Source organism: Rhizoctonia solani, chromosome 9 (genome assembly GCF_016906535.1).
Source record: "Rhizoctonia solani chromosome 9, complete sequence".
Taxonomy (NCBI): domain Eukaryota; kingdom Fungi; phylum Basidiomycota; class Agaricomycetes; order Cantharellales; family Ceratobasidiaceae; genus Rhizoctonia; species Rhizoctonia solani.
In genome coordinates, this window is record NC_057378.1 from 2,178,726 (window position 1) to 2,194,322 (window position 15,597).

Sequence of the window (15,597 nt, forward strand, 5' to 3'; positions counted from 1 at the left end):
AGACGATTTTTCTGATATTTCTACTATTTTTTACGGACTCTTTATCTTTACTTTTTTGATCACGTGATCTTGGCGCTTATTATGCCGAGATGCCGCGCCAAGATGCCGTGCCAAGGGCACTTAGGGGAAATCCACGCTTCTGCGCAGCCCGCAGCACGCTTCTCTTTTCACATGTAGTCTTCTTTTCACACACGCACAGACCACATGTAGTTAGTATCTTTGTCTATATATACAGCAGGGAAATTGCTTGGAAACCCCAAGTCAATTTTACCTTGTCTCTTACTCATTAGAGAAGGTAGCCAGCCAGCTAAGTAGCAGGCCCCCTAAGTAGTTCACATGCTCACCCCTTACATTTACCTACCACACCTCCCAGGCCTAAGGCCCCATTGTCCTCAGTAGGTAGCAGTAGACCGCCTTAAGCGGTAGTAGTATAGCCTAGGATAGTAGATTACATAAGTTACCTGTAGTAGTACAGCCTTAAGCACCTGCTCCCACTAGCGTGTACCCACCCTACAGTGGTGTACAACAGAGGTCAAGTCTTGCTGTTCTAGCAGCAACTTGACCTGGTTTATATACATGAAGGAAGCCACATCAAAAACAGCAGTACTAAACAGTGAGTTATTTACAATTTCACATTGTATATCAAATATGTCATGTGATCTTGATGAGTCATAAATATATACCAAAAAAGGAAACTGTCTTGGAAAAAAGATAGAAAATAGTAAAAAATCATGTCATGTCAATGATGGTCATGACAGATGTACACGTTTTTCTCTTCTCCTTAGTTCTCTATGCAAACATAGTACAAGCTAAGGCATAGTTTTGGTTATCTCTCATATATTTATAGATTGCTCATTGTACCTGTAGATACATTTGTATAGGTACATTTATATAGAGCTCTCTATGCAAACATAGTACAAGCTAAGATAAATTTGTATAGCTCCCAAACTACTCACCTTAAAAGTAAATTCAGTCACAGGTGTGATGAGGAAGGGGGGAATCTCATGCACTTGTGGCTCTTGTAAGTAACCTAGGATGTGTTAGGATGCATCCTAAGTCACCTTAAAACCTAATCCAACCCCTCAAGAAATTCCAACCCCTGGGGATTACAGACACCCAACCCTTGAGAAAAAGTCCAGCCCTTGAGGGGGTTGGGATTTAATAACCCACACCCCAGCCAAAATAACCCCCTGGCACCAGGGTCCAGTTTTTCCCAGTGTCCAACCTCCAGGGTGGAACTCTCTGTACCTTTTGGGTACATGGTGATTTTGTACCTACAAGTTCCTGTGCCCATCCCACAAGATTTTTAAGACCTTATCTGCACATGCACAAAAAAAACATTGATTAGGATGGATTTTCATCATGCAAAACCAAACAAGGCAAATACACATATGAGATATTTTTGGTACACCCTAATCCAACATCTGCATCATGTGGAATTCGCGCCTTTGCCTTCAACCTATCAACCACCAATGTGCCATGAATCATCAATTTCCTCAGAAATGGCCGGCACATTATGGTCATTGTAATCTTCCAACCTGTGAAGCCATCTTCCAACTTTCAATTGAGCTGATACATCCAGGGGTTGACGACGGGCGCCATGCGCTTGGCTTTCATCCACATTGGTTAGTGGCCCCCCCATTGTAGACGTGGAATCAGTGATAGGCAATGTTTGTACCACATGCTGACTTGTAGATGGATTGTTGGTTTGTGAGGGTAACCTAGCGCTGTTTGCCCTGGCTGCCGCGTCCCTTCTTGTACTTCGGACAGATCGAGAGCTCCTAGCTTGACTACAAGCAGCATCCGAGCCAGCAGAAGGTGTAGTATTAGACGTGACCTGGTTACTAGCCATGGGCTCCGGATCGCAACACATCCAAATCTTGTAGATAAGGCGGCAAAGTCGGATACGCTTCAAAAATCCGGAGGGATCGGCTAAAGTAGAGTAAGCGTTACTTGTCTCATCTTGTAGTTCAGGATGCCACTTAATATCCTTCTTGGCAACATTGCAGATAGCATAGAACGGGTGAATGTGAGAGCGAATGGTGGGTAAAGTAGCAAAAGGTGAGGAGTGAACGTTGTATTGATCGCCTTGCACGCGCACAAATGGGTGCAAAGTCGATAGTTGCACAAACGTGTACTCCGATATTCTTCGCAATGGGTAGTGCTAAAGATCGTCACTAGAATCCAGCAGTCGTGCGGTTGACTTGTAGATGCTTACATGAGTGAAAGGTGTGCGCGTTTTGAGGCACCATTGCAGGCCTGCATAACTCAAAATGCTCTGTAGCTCGGACTCTGGCAGAAGAAGCGCCCATGCATCAGTGTTGAATGCCCCGTGCAGATCCAAGGCCACTACAGGTTAAGAAGTGAATCAGGATTGAAGCGAGAGAATGATCTTGAACTTACGCCACATCATGTTTTCGGGCCCATCGAGGTCCAGGTCGTTCAGTTCAATACCCCAAGCGCGCGCCAATTGTTGTCGCTGCCAAATGATATTGAACTTCAAGATGACATCACTGAGAATGAGAGAGCTTACTTCCCCCTGCCCTGTAGCCCTACGTAAGATATGCGCACATTGCACAAGTGAGGGGTTGAGGGTGATCGCGCAGGCTTGTCCGTCGGGCGCTGCTTCCGTTACTTGCTCACGAACACGAGACGTGATGGTGTTCCTAGATAAAAAAGACTGCGTGGTAGGAAGGCTCATGGACTCGGGATTAGTGTGCTGGTAGGATGGATCCTGTTTGCTATCATCTGTGCTTTCTTCCACGAGAGCTGAAGCTAGATCCTGCAAGTCCATATGCAAGAGGGTAGTTCACGTGTTGGTGGGTAGTGGAAGACTGTACGTTGTTGGCATTGGATATTGCGGGTAGGGGTACTGCTTATACACAGCCACGCGGCCGGCGCTGACATAACCACGTGCCCCGGATTTTTTTGGATACAACTTATTACTTGGGCGCGAGCACATGGTTGGACACCAAGGCCCTATTATACAGTCGAACCCCTCAGATCCGGTCGAGATCGTTCGGCGGTTAGCACGCGTTTATTGCGAGTGAGAGGTTTCGGTCAACAGCTGCAAGCAGACGCGTTGCAGCTGCTTTTCTCAGGCAATATCAACGGTTATGAATGCATCTAACCGCCCAGCAGTTCGTGTATGCACAGTAAAAGAATGTAGATACGAGTCAGAACGTAAAAAGAGCAAGAAAAAGGAAAAAAATTGAGGAGAGACTACAGTATGAACAGCATCAACAATCTCGACATCGGTGAGCTCATGTTCGGTTGGCTGCGAGAGCGACAGCGCTTCCATCATCTGCATAAATTCGGGCTCGAGGAGGTTCGGGTGACGAGCTACTTCATTCTGTAAAGCTTCTGCCTCGACTCGTGCTGCGTTCTCGGCATCGAACGCATCATTAGCGTCAATACCAACATCGGGGGCCACAGATGGGGCAAGGCGGGCATGGCGCTAGCAATTGGCGATGGTTGTCGGTGTCACAGCGTTCCAGGCGTTTGCTGCGAGCTTCATCGCTTGCAGTTGATCAATATTATAGATCTTCTTATCGCCTGCGTTATCGCGCTCAAGAGTCAATTGAGTAAACCCATTACGATGATGTGCTTTGAAGCACCGGATAATACCCGCACCCATGGGTTGGATCCAAGCAGTAAAGTTTGGTGCCAGAAATTCAATGCGTAGATTTGAGTAATCAGACGCGGAATGGCGATGCGAAGGGGCATTATTGACCAGTAGGAGGACATGTTGGTTCTGGTGAACCATGCAAGCATTAAGGCCGAACAAAAATCTACTTAAGAGATTAATCAGTCAAAGTACAACTAACGCATTTGAGTGTACTCACTTCTGCCAAATGGATTGAACCATCCACGCTGTTGAATTCCAGAAGTAATAAAACCCTAATTTGTCCCCTTCAGAGCCTTCAAAGCATTGGGGACGGTGTGCTTGCCCAATCACGAGAGGCTCCAATTTCTCCGACCCGCTCATGTTAGCACCACGTAAGTAGGTCAGACGAATCTTATCAGCCTTAACTCCAGACGTGTGTCCTGTGGCAAGACCTTTGTTTGGGGGCAGGCAAAAGAACAAGGCTATTTCGTCAATGCTGAAGATCTCGTTGGGGTCATATGGTTCCATAATTCTGGCCAATTGCTCAACCTCTGCCTGAATAGTATCGATGGGAGCAGATGCCGCCTCTCCGTGGAATCTTTATACGCAAAGCCCAAATCGAGTTTTGAGGCGACTTAGCCAGCCGTTAGAGAACGCAGGAACTTCATCCTCGGGTATGTTGAACAGGCAACAAAATTCACGCACTTTCTCACAAATCAGCGCGCCAGTCAAACAGAGCTTGCTCCGTTGCTTCTGCATAACCCAGACATATACAGCCTCCTCAACCTGCGGGAGCTTCACTGAGGTGATCTTCTTACGATGCCCATGTATGGGGTGGATGCTAGCATACTCCTATATCTTTGATTCGTCCTTTAAGTACCCAGAAAGGGTTGACTGTGCAAAGATGGGGAAACCCATAGCACAGACACAAGTTACAACCTGTTGTTGAGTGAGTTTGTTCTTGTTCAGATGATAAAAGTCAAGGATTTTAATCTTTTGAGAGTAAGGGAGGTGTTGTTTTTTAGGAGCAGCAGGCATAGTGAGTGAATCAGAGGAGTAGACAGGGAATGGTAGATGGTGAGAGAGGTTCCCATCCCTTCCCTACTTTTATACCCAGTATCCAGTCATAATTTTGTAGCGGAAAGGCTGTTATTATGCGCATATATTTACTCCACATTACTGAAACCTGGGACCAATGCTCCAAGTGCTGCATAAACTGCGCATACACAGCAGTGGCTGTGTCAGACAGGGAAGCTGGTGGCGATATTTGCAATTAAAACGGGGAACAAAAAGGCAAGTGTTTCCTACTGTTTATTGTACCTGGGAGGATTGGATCTGAGGGGTTCAACTGTAGTCAACTTCCAGTCTACGCCCACTGATGGGCATTATGGAATTCAGGGGAACTCACAGCTTTTTGCTTGGCAAGATGCTTAGTCATTGGCTTCAGTTTTTATGCTAATGTGTAGGTAAGATAATGCATAACACATATAGAATAGATATTAAACAAGTGTGGACAACAATGAATTACAGAAAAATGGAGAAAAGATTTGCAATTGAATGGTATTGTTGCTTGGATGGTGCTCTGCTCCCCAAAGTTCAGAGAGAATACCAGTGTGACACCAGCAATTCCAGATACTGGAGGCTGATACCTCTTCTTATGCCTGCTGTGACAAATGCATTGCATTGAGCAGATGAATCTTGTACAGATTTGGAGTACCAGTGGCCTTGCAGTCAAGGACAAATCTGCTATGAAGCCAACAATAATTAGACTTGAAATTCCTGATTATACCTGCATCCATTGGTTGAATCCATGCTGTGAGGTTTGGAGGTAAATGATAAGCCTCAATATTAGGAGTCCACATAGGATCATGTTTATAACAGCTTGCATTGTTGCACCGCACAAGAATTTGCCAGCCCTGAGACACCATTTGGGCATTAATGCACTCAAGATATCTGTCCAAAATGAGTAAAGTATGTATCCTGGACATTGTCTGGGACAGAGTGGGGGTTGGCACTTTTGGCCAAGTAGTTACAAGGGTAGACTGTGTAAGGCAGTGAGTAACTATACTATGGCATCAACAAGCTAGACTACAGTAACTAGACTGTGTAGAGCAGCAATATGTCATGACCCACCCCATTCTTTTCCATGAGTCCTGACCTAGTCAAGCCTCTAACACACTCATGTTGCACACCAACATGACTGTAAGTGTTAAAGGTAGGGAAAATAAGCAGTAATACAATGTACTCAAAAAGGAAAGAAAGATGCTGAATAAGGAAGTAGTGTTGTAGACACACTCAATACCAGGGAATTTATTCCCATTTTCTCAAATTTAAACAAAGTTAATTGGACAACATTTTTGATCATGTGACATTGGCACTTATACATACCCTAAGCACCAAGCCATGTCCTCATCCATGCTTAAATCAGCATACATAGCCACCTCCACCCATGATGTCATCATGACATGTCAGTGACATGTATACAAGAGTAAGGCCAACTGCAGAGCAGGGTTCTTATTTGGTACAGTATTGCATATAATGTATTTGTAATTAGCCCTTCTTGTAATATATAAGGAGGCCAACCAACCATGGTAATACCCAGGTCAATTACCTCTTGTCAAATCCCCACATTGTACAAGGACCTCAGGTCCAGTAAATACTTAGTCCCACTAGTCTACACCACCTTAAGCAGCTTCCTGATTGTACTTAGCTAAGCTCCCCATTGCCCTTATAGGCTTGGTTGCTGTAGTATAGTTGGTTGTTGTTGTAGGTAGCACCCACACTGCCTTAAGCAGTTCTCATACTTAGATACATATGGCTGCAAGTGCCTGCTGCCTTGATGTCCTTACAGACATCTAGGACAAGTAGGATAAAAAGGGTAACTGATTAACTATAAACAGTAACAATTACACAAGGATAAGTATTAGACAAGGTCTAATAATGAGGAAGTAAGAGTATATTAAGGTAGCTAATTAACTTGCTAAAAGAATAAAGTAGTTGATATCAGGGTGATCCCTACCAATAACTAGTAATAGGTGTATTACTGTTTAGCAGGCAATGCAAGGTACAAGCAGAGTAGTGTATAACCTAAATATCAATCTCTGGAACTCACTGTAATTCAATTGAGATTTATATAAATTTATTTCCCTGTGTCCAATGGCTGACAGGAGGGTAAGGGTGTTGTAGAAGCACCTAATACTTAGCAGTCTGCCTGGAAGTATTAGCAGGGTTGCACTCAAGCTAGTTCTAGGTTCCCTGTATAGGTTGGGACTGTTGTTATGGATATGACATTCCTCTTATAATCTGTACTTATTTTATTAATTACATGAGTAATACTAGAGTAAATAAATGAGATAAAGATGCAAACTAAGGTTTTCAAGGCCTCTCTATCCAATCGCAACCTTTGCAGAGCCTCTAAGTCTCAGGAATACCCTCAAAATGCAACATCTTTTGCATATATGCTGTTTTCTCACTCATTTAAATATGTATAAATTCAGCTGAGTAGATAAACAGTAACAAGTAATATTTCTCCTGTATGTAGTATTTATTATTCAGGATTACATCCTGCGGCTAAACACAGAAATTTTCAGGGTCCCCCTGTTGCATAGGCAAGTGCTCCAGCGCTTAATCAGTTCTTAAGCACTGATGCACTAAATGCGCCATTTCTCCACCACCCGGGCATCCTACACTACCAAATAGCTTGCGGTTAGATGCGTCTGTTCGTGCACTCCAGAACGCAGGGTCAAACACCCAAAACGGACAACATTTGGCAGAGTTATGCCCCATTTACTGTAAGTACCCAATACAGCAGTATCCTACATTTGGGACTGTTTACTCCAAGGATGAAACACTTAGCCTTGGGACATCCAAGCACCCACACAGGTAAATACTGCCTTGGGGCAAACATTGCCTTGGGGCAAATATTAGGAACTGTTGTTTGTTTATGTTACACCCTCTTCACATATACCATTGGATTTGCCTGTTTTTTCTGATATTTTTAGTTTTTTTTCCAAACTTGATATCTGTTGTGCACCACTGTAATGTGGGCACACGCTAGTGGAGGCGGGTGCTTGAGGCCGTACTACTACAAGCTTATGTAATCTAACTAACTAGGCTAAACTACGGCCGCTGTAAGGCGGGCTTCTACTGGCTAACTACTGCAAAGGGGCCTGAGGCCTGGGAGGTGTGGTGAGTTAAGTAAGGAGTTAACTTCTGAAGACAACTGGGGGCCGGCTACTTAGCTGGCTGACTAATCCCTCCTCAATGAATAGAGACAAGGTAAAATTGACTTGGGATCTCCAAGCAATTTCCCTGCTGTATATATAGACAATCAGGAGGTATGTACATGGTCCATGCGTGTGAGAAAAGAAGAGTCCGTGTGAAAAAGGAAGCGTGCTGCGGGCTGCGCAGAAGCGTAGATTTCTCCTAAGCGCCCTTGGCACGGCATCTCGGCGCGGCATCTTCAGCATAATAAGCGCCGAGATCACGTGATCAAAAAAGTAAAGATAAAGAGTTCGTAAAAAATAGTAGAAATATCAGAAAAATCGTCCGAATTTAGTGGTATAGGTAAGGAGGTTGTAACAATATCTATTGTTTTTCAATCACGTGATCTTGGCGCTTATTATGCCAAGATGCCATGCCAAGATGCTGTGCCAAGGGTGCTTAGGAGAAATCCACGCTTCTGCACTGTCACAACTAAGCTCAGACCTATGATACAAGTGGCTGTCCTAGACGTCTGCAAGGACGTCAAGGAGGAAGGCGCTTGTGGCCGGATGTATCTAAGTAGAGAACCGCGTAAGGCGGCGGCAAGCTATCCTACGGCGACGACCAGCTATACTACGATGACCAAGGCCGTAAGGGCGATGACCAGCTATGTAACTACAGTGAAGAAGCCGCTTAAGGCGGTGTGAACTAAGTAACTAAGTGGGTTACTGGGCTTAAGGCCCTTGTACAGCAATGGGGATGCGACAAGAGGTAATCGACCTGGGTGTTACCATGGTCGGTTGGCCTCCTTATATATTCTACAGAGTGACTAATTACAAATACATCATATCAAATATATAATCCAATAAGAACCCCGCTCTGCAGTCGGCCTTACTCATGCATACGTGTCACTGACGTGTCATAGTGATGTCATCAGGTGGAGGTGGCTACGTATGCTGAGGTAAGCGCGGAAGGGGACGTGGCTCGGCGCTTAGCGTATGATATAAGCGCCGAGGTCACGTGATCGAAAATGTTGTCCGTTTGCTTTCGTTTAAATTCGAGAAAATGGGAATAAATTCCCTGGTATCAAGTGTGTCTACGACACTGCCCCCCTCTAAGGGCCTTGGCAGCGCCGAGGGCCTTCTTTCTCATTTCTTCTTCGTATTTTTTCAAAATTTTCCCCGCATTTTTGAGGTTCTCTCGGGGCTCCCACGTGTTCTCTTCTGGTCCGTAGCCCTTCCATTTGACTCTGAAGAACCATTTTCCGTTCCTCTCTTCCATGTCCGTTATCCCTTCCACTTCGTATTCCTCTTCCCCGTCCACGGTGACTGGAGGGGGACGATTTTCAAAGGTGCGCTTTTTGTCCCTCTTGACTTTAGATAAGAGTCCCACATAGAAAACGTTATGGATCCGCATGGTTGGGGGAAGTTCCAAGCGGTAAGCCCTGTCGGAGATTTTCTCGGTTACCTTGAAGGGGCCTAGGCGTTGTTCAGTTAGCTTTGGACTAAGGGTCTTTAGCTTCACATTCTTGGCGTCCAGCCAGGCTTCTTCCCCGATTTCGAATTCAAGTGGTTCACCTGCTTCTCCGGCTACCATGCGTGTCTTTGATTGCCGGAGTGCCGCCTCTATTTCCCGCCATTGTTCTTCCATTTGGGTTGCCAGATTATCTGCCTCGGGGACATCCGTTGGGACGTTACTTGGAGTCAAGGAAGGTTCCCAGCCGTAAAGTGCCTTGAAGGGAGATTTGCCTGTTGAGCTGTGTACTGCGTTGTTGTAGGCAAATTCCGCCATTGGTAGCCACTTGACCCAGTCTTTCTGGTTTACCCCTGAGTACGCCCGTAAAAAGTGTTCCACCGTGGGGTTCACGCGTTCCGTTTGCCCGTCGCTTTGAGGATGGTAGGCCAAAGAGAAGTGGGGGTCTATTCCCAGGCGTTGGTACAGCGCCTTCAGGAATTTGTTATTAAAAACCCGTCCGCGGTCTGATATTGTCTTCTCAGGCATGCCGTAACGCTTCCACACATGGCGTAGGAATAGGTCTGCTAACTCCGGGGCCTTGAGCTTCTTGGAGCACTCTACTAGGATCACGTACTTAGTAAAACTATCCACAATGACCAGGATAGAATCGCAGTTTCCGTCTTTGGGTAGGTCTACTATCATGTCGTATGACACATGTTGCCACGGGCGTGATGGGAGTTCTAAAGGCTGAGGCGGGATCAATGCGTACTTGGGTTTCCGAATCCGTTGGCAGGTTTCACATGAGTCAACGTGCCAGTATGTATCTGCACGGATGCCAGGCCAGTAGTAAGTTCTGGATACTAGTTCTAGAGTCCTTTGTCTGCCTGGATGGCCCGCCAACGGACTATTGTGGAAGATTTTGAGCAGATCCGTCCTCAAGGTTCCTACGTCCGGTACCACAATCCGTCCCTGATAAAACAACAGTCCAGCCTCCATTTCATAATCCTTGAACGCGCGTTTGATGGAGGGTGGTGCCTTGGACTTGTTTTGTAAGAATTGGAGAATCTCTTCCAGGGACTCGTCCTGGTCCAGGCTTGACTCGATACGCCTTTGTAGCTCTTTTTCTGGTAGAACTAGTGCCACGTTGGCAAAGACGGGGTCGGGCAGCATTGTTTGGTCGGCAGGCGGAATATCGGCGTGGTCGGCGCGGCGGGACAGGGCATCTGGTTTGCCAGACTGCTTGCCAGGGCGATAGACTATTTGGAAATTGTAGCCAGCTAGTAAGAGGTGCCACCTTGCATGACGACGGTTGAAGGTTCGGGATTCTTTCCAGTACTCTAAGTTCCTGTGATCGGTGAATACCGTTATGGGGTGGGCCGTTCCTTCCAGGAAGATTCGCCAATATTCAAAGGAGCGGATGATCGCAAGGAGTTCCTTGTCGTGGGTGTTGTAGTTCTGTTTGGCACCTTTGAATGATTCTGACAAGAAACCTAGGGGATGTAGGCAACCATCCTCTTGGCGTTGGCTTAGTATGGAGCCCAGTGCTGCGCCAGAGGCATCCGTCTCGAGGAAGTATGGTTTGGCAGGGTTGGCGTGGCAGAGTACCGGGGCACTAGTGATGGCATCCTTCAAGTTTTGGAAGGCTTCCTGTTCCCTAGTTTCCCATTTCCATGGCGTATCTTTCTTTACCAGGTTGTGCAGTGGCCGGGCTATGTGACTAAAATTGGCAACAAAACGGCGCAGGAAATTGGCAAAGCCTAGGAACGATTGTACTTCCTTGACTTTGGTGGGCGTGGGCCATTCTCGGACTGCCTGGATTTTGAGCTTATCCAGGCTGAATCCCTTATCCAATACAATTATTCCTAAATACTCCACTGATGTGACGTGGAATGTACACTTGGATGCCTTACAGAACAATTGGTTCTCCATTAAGCGTCGTAGGACTTCATGGACGTGCTGGGTATGGGTTGCGTCATCCTTTGAGTAGATTAGGATATCATCAAGGTAGATGATGACGCATACATCCAATAAATCTTTGAACAGTTCGTTCATGAAATGTTGGAAGGCCGCAGGAGCATTAGTCAAGCCAAAGGTCATAACCAGGGATTCGTATAGGCCATATTTGGTGCGGAAAGCCGTTTTCCATTTGTCACCTTCTTTAACACGGACGTTATTGTAACCCCATCTTAGGTCTAGCTTGGTGAAGACCTTGGCACTGCAAAGCTGGGCCATGAGGTCATCTGGACGGGGTAGCGGGTAAACGTTCTTCTTTGTCCGGTTGTTCAGGCGACGATAGTCTACTACGAGTTGGCGGGAACCATCCTTTTTGGGCACGAACATAACTGGGGAGCTGATTGGCGATTTACTGGGTCGGATTTTTCCAGCCTTGAGCTTGTCCCTGAGCCAGTCCTTGAGTGTGGCGGATTTGGCATCAGTCATGCTGTAAAGGGGGGAGTTCAGGGGTCCTTCTTCCGTAAGTTCGATACCAATATCGTAGTGTCTATGAGGGGGAAGTTTATTGAATTCTTCTTCCCCAAATACCTTTGCATATTGATGGTACTTGGGGGGTACTCCTTCAAGGGGTGTCTTGTCAGCTTCCTCCTCTTCCGCAATGGCTATGTGTTCCGGGGGCGTGTGAGGGAATGAGAGGGTGCGCGAGTTCCAATCGATTTCAGGATTATGATTCTCTAACCATTTAATTCCTAGGATGGCAGCGTGTGATCCGGTATTGCAAATCAGGAAGGTTTCCGTCATGCGTTTGCCATCAAATAGGAAGGTTAGGTGGGCCTTCTTCCAAATCTTTCCAGCCTGGGGGCTCGACCCATCGAGCATAGTAACAGTACGGGGTTGTGGGAGCTCTATTAGAGGAAGGCGGAGTAGTTCCGCTGTACGGGGGTGTAAGAAGGATGAGGTGGCGCCTGAGTCTATCAGGACTTCTAAGTGATCCGCTTGTTTCTCTGGTTTGATGAAAATAGTGAAGAGGGGGGAGATTCTATTGTGGCTATTTGATATATTACATATTTCCGAGACAAAACCAGAGTCCTTGGGGTCCTTGCGCGCGGCAGCAGGTACCCTTACTCTTTTCCCGATTGGTACTTGGAGTCTTTGCCAATCTTGGCGGTTTCCTTGGCTTTCCCTTTGTCCTCAGTAGGGGTAGCCTTCCAGCCTGTGCGGCATTCCGCGAACTTGTGGCCCATTTTGCCGCACTTGATGCAGGCGCCAGCGGCGCGGCGGCGATTCCTTTCCTCCTCCAACACGAAATTGGGGTTGTCGGAGAGTTTCTTTGAACCGGTACTTGATTGGCCGGTACTCGTTCCCCTTGCGGGGTTGGGTTGTTTGCTAGGCTTATTATCCCTCGGCGGGTGGCTAGCACGCTCTTCCCGGAGGGCGTTGTCAATAACAAGTGCTGCGTTTTGCAGCTCGAGGAGTGTTCGGGGGCGATGTTCGCGGGTAGCGATTTGGCGGCTGACCTCCCAGTGGAGGCCGCGGGCAAACTGGCCTCGAAGGGCCGCGTCGTTCCAGTCCAGTTCCATTGCCAGGGTTCTGAACTTTGTGATATAATCCGCGCATGTGCCGGACTGGGTAAGCGTGGTAATCTTCCGCTCGGCGGCCCTTGTGGCATCAGGGTCGCCGAATGCTGCCAAAAACTCTATTTTGAATCCCTCAACCGTTTGGATGATTGCCCGGTGTGATCCAAGCTGGTCAAGGTGTGGGTGTGCCCATGCTCCCGCGGAATCCTTCATATTCATCAGAAGGAAGGATAGGACTTCTTGGTCCGTGGGAAACATGCGCGAGTTTAGCCGGGTCCAGGCCAACATCCTTGTGAGCCACTGTTTGGCCTCGCTCCCAATCTTGCCTGTATAGGCATCTGGGTGGTCTACTTTGACCGGGGCAGGATATGCGGCAACTGGAGCCGGTGGAGGAGGGGCAGGATATGCGGCAACTGGAGCCGGTGGAGGAGGGGCAGGTGCTCCAATGGGGGATCGGAGACGCGGAGATGGAGGGGGAGACGGGACTCGCGGGGGTGCGGCTCTTCTTGGGGTAGGCTGGGCGAGGCCTGGGGCTTCCCTAGTTGGTTCTGACCAGAAGGGTACCCTGCTAACCGATCCAATAGGCTTGGTTTTTGGTATGGGGCGTGGCGTTTCTTCCACTGCCTTGGGTTGGTTCCCTTCTGGGGTACGGGGGCCTTGGAGCTGGAGGGACTTGAGACCATCCTTGACAACATCGATGGTTTGTGAGATATTTTCGACGTTTGTCTGGGTCTCAATCCCTGCTTCCTTGATCTCAGCAATTTCTCGCTCGAGGCGCTCAACTTGGCCGAGTAGGCCGAGGAGGAGTCGGGTGACTCGTTCGAGGGAGACTTCGCCATATTCGACAGAGGAGGTTGGCGGAAGCTGGGGTTCCAGGTGTCCCGAATTGAAAGGGGATTGGGCTCGAGAGGCCGTCCGGGAACGGGTTGCCATGGTAGATTGAGGGTATGAGCGGCCAGCGTGGGAAGAGGCCCGCGAAGAGGAGCGTGTGGGAGTCCGGGAGAGAATGGTGGGAAGATGGGGGAGACTAGTAGGTGCCTTTGTCAGGACTTATGAGCGCTTTATTGCGTAGTACGCTAAGAGCCTGCGTCAAACGACCTAGCGTTGAACAGTAAGTGTAACTAATCACTGCCGTGGACGGGCGTGATGTAGTACCTAGTCTCTGCAAGCGGGTGTATCTGCTGTCTGGCTCCGCTGGCAAAGGGTGCGGCGACCGTGTGGTATGCGGGGGATAGGAATATCCTGCCTTATAGCAATTTCCTACTACGTGGGGGTGGGGGAGTTTTGATTATTATCTCCCGCAAGGTGGCCCCGATCACGTGATTTTGGTCGTGCTAGTACAGGTATTCTTCTCCGGGGTTGAGTCTCAGTGGTGGGTGTACAGAACGGTTTGCAACCGACGTAAGGTCGATTACCTAGTGTCCTAGACGTCTGCAAGGACGTCGAGGAGGAAGGCGCTTGCGGCCGGATGTATCTAAGTAGAGAACCGCGTAAGGCGGCGGCAAGCTATCCTACGGCGACGACTAGCTATACTACAATGACCAAGGCCGTAAGGGCGATGACCAGCTATGTAACTACAGTGAAGAAGCCGCTTAAGGCGGTGTGAACTAAGTAACTAAGTGGGTTACTGGGCTTAAGGCCCTTGTACAGCAATGGGGATGCGACAAGAGGTAATCAACCTGGGTGTTACCATGGTCGGTTGGCCTCCTTATATATTCTACAGAGTGACTAATTACAAATACATCATATCAAATATATAATCCAATAAGAACCCCGCTCCGCAGTCGGCCTTACTCATGCATACGTGTCACTGACGTGTCATAGTGATGTCATCAGGTGGAGGTGGCTACGTATGCTGAGGTAAGCGCGGAAGGGGACGTGGCTTGGCGCTTAGCGTATGATATAAGCGCCGAGGTCACGTGATCGAAAATGTTGTCCGTTTGCTTTCGTTTAAATTCGAGAAAATGGGAATAAATTCCCTGGTATCAAGTGTGTCTACGACATGCTCCTTTGACCTTGCCCACTCCCTTCAATCAGCGCCATGCGTGAGGTAAAATGAAGGTTGGTAAGTCGCGGGCCCTACTACCATGAAATTATCTGTATCCATGATAAGTTAGTACCGTTGCTTTGTAGGTAGCAAATCTGACAGTGTGATGGACAATATTGTGAAATTTTGCCACAAGCTTTAGATCACACTGTGGTGTGATAAGACCCTGAAAATCAGTACATCAGTAAAAGATTCCTTTTTTTGGTAGGATATGGTCTGACAATTACAATGTTAGTATGCCTCCCTCAGCATGAATCAGACTATGGAAGAATTGATACCTAAAATCAGTATGTATTGACCCTGATTTCAGCTCAATTCTCACTTAAACACACGCACTGATTTTCAGCATTATAACCTTGTACAGTGTCAGCTTGTCTCTTTTCGAACTCCATTGTTGTGGCGCGGCGGTTTGGTCTAAATCTGACTCCTTGGGCCCTAAAAGATAGACTTATCCTACACTCCGGTGTGGTCCCGTGTATGTTGGTGAACGGGTATATATGTGTATGTATGTATATCTATCTGAATGTATGTATACATGTACAAAGTCTTTTTTCGACTCAATACGAGTGGGGGAACTGTTAGATTTTCAATATCTCGCACTCACGTTACATAAATTTTACCTCTTACAATCGTGATGTGCTATATATGGATGGACGCGCTTTTCCTCTTCTCCTTAGTTCTCTACGCAAACGTAGTACGAGCTAAGATGCATTCGTATAGCTCCCGAACTACTCACCTTGAAGGGAACCTAGTGC

General features: G+C 47.4%; 2 protein-coding genes across 2 annotated transcripts; both read right to left on the reverse strand.

Moving 5' to 3' along the window:
* Window positions 1-1,462: 1,462 nt before the first annotated feature.
* Window positions 1,463-4,645, reverse strand: RhiXN_08185 (tigger transposable element-derived protein 4; the record flags this gene model as incomplete). The annotated part of the gene is made up of 9 exons (XM_043328001.1): window positions 1,463-2,164; window positions 2,219-2,349; window positions 2,404-2,479; window positions 2,534-2,782; window positions 3,227-3,457; window positions 3,488-3,791; window positions 3,846-4,205; window positions 4,263-4,459; window positions 4,535-4,645. The coding sequence occupies 9 exons, from the start codon at window positions 4,643-4,645 to the stop codon at window positions 1,463-1,465; spliced, it is 2,361 nt and encodes a 786-aa protein (XP_043183386.1).
* A 4,251-nt stretch (window positions 4,646-8,896) lies between these two features.
* Window positions 8,897-13,728, reverse strand: RhiXN_08186 (Retrotransposable element Tf2 protein; the record flags this gene model as incomplete). The annotated part of the gene is made up of 2 exons (XM_043328002.1): window positions 8,897-12,266; window positions 12,344-13,728. The coding sequence occupies 2 exons, from the start codon at window positions 13,726-13,728 to the stop codon at window positions 8,897-8,899; spliced, it is 4,755 nt and encodes a 1,584-aa protein (XP_043183387.1).
* Window positions 13,729-15,597: the final 1,869 nt, after the last annotated feature.